At 36.8% G+C, this 10,705-nt stretch overlaps 1 protein-coding gene across 2 annotated transcripts in view; it reads left to right on the top strand.

The window, feature by feature from the left end:
- The window catches only part of LOC106869329 (spatacsin), a 110,830-nt gene that overhangs the window by 39,216 nt on the left and 60,909 nt on the right, over window positions 1–10,705 (top strand). For both annotated transcript variants that reach the window (XM_052974099.1, XM_014915038.1), the window contains exons 18-22: window positions 1,815–2,050; window positions 4,136–4,244; window positions 4,335–4,494; window positions 6,532–6,727; window positions 7,315–7,389. In XM_052974099.1, the coding sequence (XP_052830059.1) occupies window positions 1,815–2,050; window positions 4,136–4,244; window positions 4,335–4,494; window positions 6,532–6,727; window positions 7,315–7,389 (776 nt within the window). The remainder of the gene's footprint in view (window positions 1–1,814; window positions 2,051–4,135; window positions 4,245–4,334; window positions 4,495–6,531; window positions 6,728–7,314; window positions 7,390–10,705) is intronic.

The following is a 10,705-nucleotide window of genomic DNA, read 5'->3' as shown; positions in this document are numbered from 1 at the left end:
GATCCAAGAGAACCCGTAAAACCCAAGAGAGACTTTGCTGTTGATACTTCTTGTGTAGCATCAATTTCAGTGGGGAGGTGTTATATGGACTGTTAGATATGTTATTCGTCTGACGTTCCGTGTGTCACCTTGGTTCGTCTGAGTTCATTGTTTCATTGTTGTTGTCTTGTGTGACTGTCGTAGTAAAATGTCATTGATAGATATGGCGGACATGATTCTTGTTTATTCATAACGAACTTTGGGTGAGTGCGTTCTTTGTATGTAATTGAATAATAAATGTAATAATTAAATTGTACAACTCGTTGTGTTATCTCTGCGAGTCTCCCGAGGGAAATACAACAGCTAGATTCCTTTCAAATCATACTGAACCGTCTTAGGAAAAAGACACTTTGGATAATGTAGTCTGATGTTCATTTTGCAAAGACAGGATGGTCGCAATTGGAAAATTTTTCATCTTAGGTATTCTCAATCAGAGCTGACTTGCATCTAAACAGCAACAGATACTTTTCCTTTATAATTTTTATTTCTTTTCTAATCTCAGGGCTTCAGGTAACTTGATATTTTTTGAAACACTGAGTGAATGCAGTTGAACATAAATGTATCTGTTTGTGAAATGTCCTCTCTCAAACTATTTCCTCCCTTCACTCATATTCGTGTAATGTGTGTGTGTGCAATATTTGCACATATACTTTTGGGGAATATGCGCTTATTTTTCAATGTATACTTAATATTCTGTATCTTAATCATTTTAATCCTTTACTCTCTCCATGCTTGGGCATGTGTTCATGTGTGACTGCCTACATACACATTGTAACTATTGTTTTGCCTGAATGTTCATATACAGCAATTTCTCTAACCGTTATCCTTTGCCTCATTCTTCTCTCTTCTTTCTTTTTATCACTTTGTTATTGTTTCTTACTATCAACTCTTCTGCCTGGTTAATTCATCTCTAATTCTTTTTTTATTTCTTACTCTTCAGTATTTTTCACAAGCATCCATTTCACATTCTTTTTCTCTAATAAAATATCTTACTCAAAATGTTAGACTTCATAGTTCCTCACAGAAGACAAACTTATTAAATTTTACAAGTTTTATTATGACTGCATTAATCTACCACAATAGTAGATGTGCACGGTAGAGAGGAGAGTCTGAGTCTTTTTCATTTTGGTGTTTTACATTTCTGAATTAAAAAATTCTACTTGAGGTTAACTTTGCTTTTTATCTCTGAAGACAGTAGAATTAGCTCCAATAATGAAACATTGCAGATATTTAGGGTACAGGTTTGTTTCAATAGATTGAGCTAGTGAACCCAGGTACTTCCATGGCAAAACTTAGGTGGGTTTTACCAACCTGACTTGTCTACACCACATGCTGATGAAGCTTTTCACTGATACTCCAGTAGTTTATCAGGCATCCGTCTAATTTACTATGATCAGTTTTGAATACTCCCTTAACTCTTTTTATATTTATGAATGCTATGTTTTATTATTTATTATTATCATTAATATTATTATTTTTTGTTGTAAAGATTGTTTGCCAACATAACATGGTTTAGGACTAATGTTGCTGTAATTTAGCCCCAGGAGACATCGTCTCTAACTGGCTGTACAACACGATCTGTGTCCTTATATCTTATAGCCAGCTGGAGACAATGTCTCCTGGGGCTAAATTACAGCAACATTAGTCCTAAACCTGGACTGCCATGTTATGTTGGCAAACAATCTTTACTGCAAAGTATTGTTGCTGAATATCTCTTGTTGTGAGATTTAAAAATAGTAATTTTCTAATTTATTACTTTTTATTTTCTACTTTAGAGTGCAATATGCTTGTCAGATTGCCACCAAACTGGCTGTTAAGTATTTCAGTCAAAGCCAAGTGTCCGCATCATGTGCAGCTTTTGTAGAAATGCTTGGAGTTGATAGCATTTTGCTTCGTTTGTTGGTGAACATTGGTAATAAGATTGTCGCTTATAGAATGAACAAGCTGAAATCTTGGGGAGGCTCTGTTCAATGGAGAAAGGATTATAACCAGCAATTTGAGCAAGAAACAGGTATATATAATACATGTATAAATGAATGGCAAGTGCACAAGAGCTATCTTCACACATTCTAGCCACTTGGGATTACTAGTTCTGTGAAGTATAAGTATATATGGAGTTCTTTCAACAGTATACTGGTACCTCTGTAGTAAAGCACAATTATGTGTGTGTGTGTGTGTGTGTGTATTTATATGTATGTGTATCATCACCATCATCATCATCATCGTTTAACATCCGTTTTCCATGCTAGCATGGGTTGGATGATTGACTGAGGACTGGCGAACCAGATGGCTGCACTAGGCTCCAATCTGATCTGGCAGAGTTTCTACGGCTGGATGCCCTTCCTAACGCCAACCACTCCGAGAGTGTAGTGGGTGCTTTTACGTGCCACCGGCATGAGTGCCAGTAAGGTGACACTAGTAACGATCACACTCAAATGGTGCTTTTTTCATGCTACCAGCACGGAATCAGACATGCTCTGGCAGTGATCCCGCTCGAATGGTGCTGTTAGTGCTTCACTAGTACTGGTGCCAGTCATTGAATTTGGTTCAATTTCAATTTCACTTGCCCCAACAGGTATTCGCAAGCATAATTTGGTGTCCAGTGAAGGAAGGTTAGCATGGGTGCCAGTCAAATTTCGTTTGATTTCGATTTTGGATAAGTGCAGTTACATCTTTGGCTGCACTGTATGGTAGACAGAAGAGATCTGGCATAGAAAAATGAGATTGAGAAAAGAATTGAGAGATGGGAGAAAAAATAGAGGGGGGTGAAGCTATAAAATATGTGTGACAGTCGTATGGATGAGAGAAGAGTGATAAAAGGATATGTGATAACAGAGACGGAGACAAGTAGTAGGGGAGGATGTGGAAGACAAAAGAGAGAGTTATTAGATGGAAGAGAGACTATGATAGAAACCAATTACCTGGGCTTCACTTCACACACAGACACACACACTTACCTGGTATGAATAGGCAGGTGGATTTCCTTACATACAGCAAATTGGCTGTCAGTACGGTCCTTTGTTATTTTCATGAGATTACGCAACCTAAGATCTGTCTTCACCACTTCATCCCATAGTGTGGCTTTTTATTAGACACTAAGGCTAGTTTGAATGAGATTTGACTGCTACTTCTACCATATTCAGTGACCCTGTAGAGGTTTCTTTAAAGCCTTATGCATTACAGAAGGTTATATGTATTGTAAAATAGTACATTACAGGTGTGTATGTATGTCATCATCATCATCATCATTTAACATCCATTTCCATGCTGGCTTGGGTTGGACGGTTTGTCTAGGGACTGGCAAGCCAGGAGGCCACACAAGGCTTCAATCTGATCTGGCAATGTTTCTACAGCTGGGTGCCCTTCCTAATTCCGACCACTCCGGGAGTGTAGAGGGTGCTTTTTACGTGCCACCGGCACAGGAGCCAGACGGGGCGAGGGGGCTGGCATTGACCACATTTGGATAGTGCTTTTTATGTGCCACCGGCACATAGGTATGTGTGTATATGTGTATATATCAATATCATCAGTTAACATCTGTCTTCTGTGTTAGCATGGCTTGGACATTTTGATAGGATCCAACGAATCAAGCTGGGTCAAGAGTAGCGAGGCTGAGAGAATATCTATCTTCTTACAAACTACATAGAATTAAAATAATTATCAAAAGCATGGCACTGTGTTCATATTCTATTTTAATTAGACTGTCTTGGCTCCCTACAATATGACTTTAGCATGATGTACATGTGCATCACATTACTTACATTGTATACTTCGGTCAAAGTGTAAACCCTTTAGATGTAAGTTTAAAGACATCTGTTCATTGTCAGCTGAAACAAAAGTTAATATTCAAGCAAGTTACTCTACATGATCAATTTGAACTAGCAAGATAATAGTTATTAATTCTATTTTGGCATTTGCTTCTGAAAAGTTTCATCTTTTGTTTAAACGTACTTAAATAATGTAAAGCACAAGTTCTCTCTCTCAGTTATTTCTTGTACCATTTGTACTTAATGAGGATATTGTCTCCAACTTAAGCTATATTTTCTGTCTGTTGCTGTAATTTGATACACTTTTTCCCATTGTGTTTTGTGATTAGGTCAGTTGTTAATGGGCTGCCTTAAACGAAAACGAAATTCAGCCTCAGAGCTGCTCAATACTTTAGAAGATGCTACTGAGTATGATATTGAAAAGGAAGAAGTTTCACCGTAAGTTTTATCATAGTAACCAGTTTACTTTCTTAAAAGTAACTATTTATTCAAGAATTTGTCTCTGATATTTTGTTTATCTATTTTCAGTTTTGGTTTTGAAGCAGGTCATTTATGGACGCAATCGATTCTATTGTGTTATCATCTTCATCTGCCTTACTCGACTAGATTTCTAGAGAATTGTGCCAAAACCAATAATTGGTTACCTTTCCTTTGGTTTGCACAGTTGCATCAATATCCCAAAGATCAGGTAAACATTTGTTTTTATTTTTTTTCATAATTCTTTTGGCTATAATGTCAGTTTTAGGAGAAACCTACAATTTGATATCTTTCATTTATACATTATCATCCTTTCATGGTTGATAAAATATGTACCAGTTGTGTACTGGTTTCGATGTAATCAACTAGTAGCCTTCCCAAAATTTCAAGCCCTGTACCTTTAGTAGAAAGGATTATTATTAACCCTTTCGATACCAACCTGGCTGAAACTGCCTCTGGCTCTATAGTACAAATGTCTTGTTTTCATAAGTTTTGAATGAAGATCTTCCATCAGTCACAATTTATGTTCCTAACGCTAGCTTAATGATAACTAAGTTATTTTACTAAATTCTTTGTTATATTTAAAATTAATTGACAGAAGCACATTGCATCTCAAAATGAACGCGGTAACAAAAGGGTTAAGGCGATAAATTCCTTAGCAATTGATTGGTCATTAAAATAAACTCAGCACATGGTTCATTTACGAAATCAAATAAATTTATGTAAAAAAAAAGAAGTCATTTACATGGTAGGTTATAGTTTGCTCACCAAGTATGTTCTCAATACTTGTGACATATCATTTATTTATATGATCATCATTATTATTATTAAAAAAAAACAGAAAAACCATTTCCACCAGCAGTTTCTTCTATATAATCTGTTTCCCATTCTAAAATGAGTTGGATAAGTCAGATTAGAGAACATCTCATTCTGTTGGTGGATGCCCATCCTAACATCAACCAGTTTACAGAGTATAATGAATGCATTATATCATAACACCAGCATTAGAAAGATTGTCATATCCTTGACAAGACTAAACAGTTCTCTTGTCTCTGTATTGTCCCTGCTCATTTGTCAACTACTTTACAGTATGTACAGGATACATTTTATGATGGCACTAGCATCAGTAAAGTTGCCTTGTACATGGCAAAGCTATATACCATCTATGATAGGGTTGTATGACCAGAGGTGAGTAAAAGTGTGAATGGAGAAGCTAAGTGATTAGAATGCAAAGGTGGTAGAGGAGGGAGTGAGTAAAGAATGTCGATATTAGAGGTAGTAATGAATGAAAGTCACAACATTGGTAAGGAATAATAAACAAATATGATACTAACTCTTGTACATAGACAGCTTGATTGGAATGTGTTGAGGTAGCATATGTCTGGTGACAGAATATGGGAATGTCTAAGGTGGCGAGCTGGCAGAAATGTTAATGCTTAGAGGTATTTCGTGTGCCGCTACGTTCTGAGTTCAAATTCCGCCGAGGTCGACTTTGCCTTTCATCCTTTTGCGGTCGATTTAATAAGTACCAGTTACATACTAGGGTCGATGTAATCAACTTAATCCGTTTGTTTGTCCCTTCTGTGTGTAGCCTCTTGTGGGCAGTAAAGAAATAAGAATATGGATGTGTCTAGTGCTATCTCTTCTTCCACAAATGCATGGTGCAATGAACAGAAGAGAGAGAATGTGTAGAGTGAGACAAGTGGGTTGGATGAATGCAGTGCCATCTCTGAACACCAAATGGCTATCATGGAATAGTTCTTTGCAGAGATCCACTTGGTTACTTAATTACATGGAAAGCATCATATAATGCATGGGATAGACAGTAAGTGAAGAAAGCTTGAGTGACAGAGATGAATGAGAGAGATCTGAGGGTATCAAAAGGATGGGAAGAGGAGGAGGTAGATGAAAACTTCTGGAAACGTATTAAGTAAGAAATCTAACTGTTGATACATGCATCTCCTAGTCACCATCATTGCTACCATTTCAACATTTGTTTCACCATACTTGCACAATGGATAAGGTCTTTTTTTCTTTTATTCCTGCCTCACATTTCTCATCAGTATATCGCTTTGTCATCTTCTTTTGTCGACCTCAAAAGGAAGAAAGACAAAGTTGGCCCCAGCAGCATTTGAACTCGGAACGTAAAGATGGAAGGAATACTGCTAAGCATTTTGTCCTTCGTGATAACGATTCTGCCAGCTCACTACCTTAACTGAGCTAAATATTATCATTTCATTCCTTTCAGCTTTTACAGTTAGTACCATGGTTTCCTAGTCCTCATCTTCGAGATCACATATTCTACATTGTAAATAATGCTCAAAACAATCTTTTCACGGAGACTGAAGAGACAACTACCAAAACTGACTTGGAAATAAAAAAACCTGCTACTAAAGCATTTCGTTATGGTTTTTATAGCAAAATAGGAGTAGCTTCTGACACAGGTTAGTCAATGCCTCTATTTATTAACTTTATCAATGTAATTTCTATATGCCGAGTTGGGTAAATCTGTAAATTTTACTCACCTGAAACTTTTCAATATTTGAAATGATGCCAATATTTTAAGACCCTGTGTGTAATGAAGATGACCAAAATAGTACACTAAATGATGTGCCAGATTTTTGTTTCATTCTGCAAGGTTTTAAGCTTAAATCCTATTGGCATCAGTGTTGTTCTTCAAACATCAGAAGATTTATCTGCAAAAAGTACCACCAATATATTAAGACCAATTCTACCATCTTGAGGGTTTATCTATAGACAAATTAATACATTTTAAATCCAGATAAATCAATATTTAAACAGATATTTATTAACTTTTTTAATTGTCCCTAGTGTCTTTTTGTAAAGGTTTATTCCCCTTAATGTTTTTTTTTATTGTTTTTCTCTGCCATTTTAGCTATAAAATATTGTAACTGTGCTCATTTCACATGCGAATAATATTTTAATTAAGTATTTGGAATGTCTGTCTTTATTTTGAGCTTATGATATATTTATTCCACAATTATAGTTATATAATTTCTATGCATTTTAGGGCAAAGCAGTTCTGATGAAGATGATGCTTTAATAATCAATTCAAACAAAGAAGAAAATAAAGAGACTAATCAGGGTAAGAATATTTTGGTCATTTCTATTTTATAGATTTTTGAGATATCTTTATCTAGTCATTTGGTGTTAATTTGTTCTTGATTTGTTGGGGGCCAAGCTAATACGCTTTGAACAGAGACCTTGAAAACATACAAATGCTATACTTTACAATGTATGATGGTCCCATGGTAACCCAGTTTATATAAAATATCCAAAGCTTCATCATAAAAGTTAGGATTCCTCTTCAGATTTAGAAAGTATTTCAGCCTTCATCAGTTCCCTCCCTCTAACTATGATCTCATTGGAGTACTGCTCACATTTGTGTAATAGTAATGCAATAAACTGACCAAGCAATGCAATAATGTTATTTTTACACTCCTGATGAACAGCATAGAGTTACAAGCTATGTCTTGTAGCTTTGTGTTGTTGAAGTAGTGAAATAAAATATTCCCTTACTTGGAAAGCAGGAATGAATTGGCAGCAAGATGAGTATCAGGCCATAAAATATTGTCTGAAATAAGTATTCATCAAATCTATGCAAGTGTTAAAAAAAAACAAACAAACAAAAGAAACTCAGGCGTAATACAATGAATGTTACTTCTACCATTGCTGTTAATATCAAAATACCGACTAGTACTGTTTTATAAAAAATTTCATTTTAGTCTGTACTTGACATATTCACATTTCTAGAGGTTAATATCTGTATTTTCATTAACACCTGATATCCCCCTTTCATATCATGATTCTCTTACACTGTTAACTTTCCTGACTTTTGTACATAATTCTATGTACTGTACATGCACCTTTGATGAGTTGTACTGCACTTGAGCACTGTACACAATAATTTCATTACTTTTATTATTATTATGATGTGTGGAAAGCAATGTTCCTCAACATACCCATTACTTTCCACACATAATAACACTGTTACATTGAACAAATGCCAACTTTCAGAAATATTTACATATTTGGTGATTGGTGAATTAATTTCTTGAGGAGAATTCATTGAAGTTTAATAACTGGTAGAGTAATTATTATCAATAAAAACAATGGTATTAGTACTAGATTTCTTTGTGTTTCTTACTGAACTGGAGTTTTTGCTAGCATTATGAAAATAATAGCTTCTATCAGGTTTTGAAATTTTATGCTAGCATCCAAATGACTGTCATTTGAGATGTTGGTTTTAATAATCCAACAATCATTCTTGCTATTCCCCAGCTGTAAATTTGCTTTGAATTTTTACTTTGATGCAATTGGTGCAGGTAATGTTACCAATATCCTAATACTTTGCAAACGTTTCCTATCATTCACTTCTGTTTTTCACACAATGATACATTCCAGTTTCTTCGAGATGGAAAAGCCAATCTTGCTTAAAATTGTAGCAAGTTTTCTGATTCTTGGATTCCCCTGTTTCTTTGGACATTTTCTTTATGATTATAACAGAATGTTATCCAGATGTGAAAACAGTTTTAAAAACAATTAGTCATTATTACTGTCTAACTTTGCCATTTTGATGGTTTCTTAGAAATAGCTGTTTAGGAACTGTTATATGCTGATGACCTTGCTCTTATTGCAAAGTCTTTGGCAGAATCAGAGAAGAAAGACCAAAGGTTTTGTTAATAAGAAAGATAAAACTCTTTTTTGATCAGGTAAATGGCCCTGCTCAATATGTAGGAAAAGAGTTGGAAGAAATTCCATTCACTGCACCCAGTGTAAACTAGGGACACAGAAGAGGTGCAGTGGAATCACAGGTAGATTAATAGATGAAGTAGTCGTATATGGCAGATGTGCAAGAACAATAAGCACTAAGAGCACACGGGACTTAGATTCTATTAAATGCCCAGGAGGCTCTCTTGGGGTTGTAGATAGTTTCTGTTACCTAGGTGACCAAATGAGCAATGGTGGAGGATGTTCTGAAAGTATTGGTTTTAGAATAAGAATTTGGTGGAGGAAGTTCAGAGAGCCATTACCTCTGTTGGCAACAAAAGGACTCTCTCTCTCAGAGTGAAAGGAAGACTATACGATGCTTGTGTGCAAACGGCTATACTCCATGGTAGTGAGACATGGGCTCTAAATGCAGAAGACATGCATAGACTGGAGAGAAATGAAGGTAGCATGCTCTGTTGGATGTGCAACATCAGTGTGCATGTATGACAAAGTGCAAATGTATTGAGAGAAAATTTGGCATAAGAGGAATCAAATGTAGCATGCAAGAGAGAAGTCTACGTTGGTTTGGACATGTGATGCGTATGAATGAGGACAGCTGCATAAAGAAGTGCTGATCATTGAAAGTGGATGGTACCCATGGAAGAGGGTGACCCAGGAAGACATGGGATGAAGTGGTAAGGACTGATCTCAGGATGTTGGGCCTCATGGAGGAAATGACAATGGACTGAGATTCTGGTGACATGAGGTTCTTGAGAAGACCCATCCACATCAGTGAAACTGAGTTCTAGAAGTGTTGTGTGCCCCACCCACACTTAAGAAGAAAACCTCTCACACATCTACCACAACAAACCAAACTACATCTCTCTACATCTCTTTTCTTCCTTGCATTACCACTTCATACATTGTGCTTACCTCCCACTCCCCAATCCTGTTCTCTTGGCTCTGTCTCACTGTATCATTGGCATTTGCTAGCCCCCGACCTGCGTGTTCCACCCATATGTAATAAGCATACTTTTCACTCACCCTACCTCAACAAAACAATCTACATCTCCACATCTCTTCTTCATATTTCCTCCTTCATACACAATGCCTAGCTCTCACTCCCCAATCCTGTCCTCATGGCCTTGTTCCTCTCTATCATTACTATTTGGTAGCCCAACCGACTCTATATATACCCAGGTTTTCACCACTCCCCACTCTCATATCACGCTTCCTCGCTATATCCTGCCACTTGTGCTATGACATTTGAACCTCAAGGGTTCGAACCCTGGCACTTGCCACCATCCCTATCTCTCTCTCTCTTCCTTTACTCAAACATCCCATTTATATTCTGATCCCTGTCCTTTTCGAGTATGCCCGGCACTTTGCCACTATCATCTATCCTGCTGTTTCCTCACTCTCTCGCTCCTTCTCCCGCATTTCCCTCAGGTTGGGTAACCAAGTATTTCTTTTGCAGCAGTACACCTGTTTCTGTCTTCATTTCAGATCTCTTCCCCCACCAGCTGGGTAACCTTGTACGTCCTCTATAACAAGACACCTGTTTTTGTCTCTGTCTCACTATAACTTTTCATCATCTGACACAAGAGCACCTCCTCCTAAGCTCCCTCCCCTCTCAAAAGAGATTTTTTTTTTTTTGTCTTGCAAGTACTTGGTCACCCTGTCAGTGCAGG

This window comes from Octopus bimaculoides, chromosome 17 (assembly GCF_001194135.2).
Source record: "Octopus bimaculoides isolate UCB-OBI-ISO-001 chromosome 17, ASM119413v2, whole genome shotgun sequence".
Classification (NCBI taxonomy): Eukaryota; Metazoa; Mollusca; class Cephalopoda; order Octopoda; family Octopodidae; genus Octopus; species Octopus bimaculoides.
This window is presented reverse-complemented; position numbering and strand designations above follow the sequence as displayed.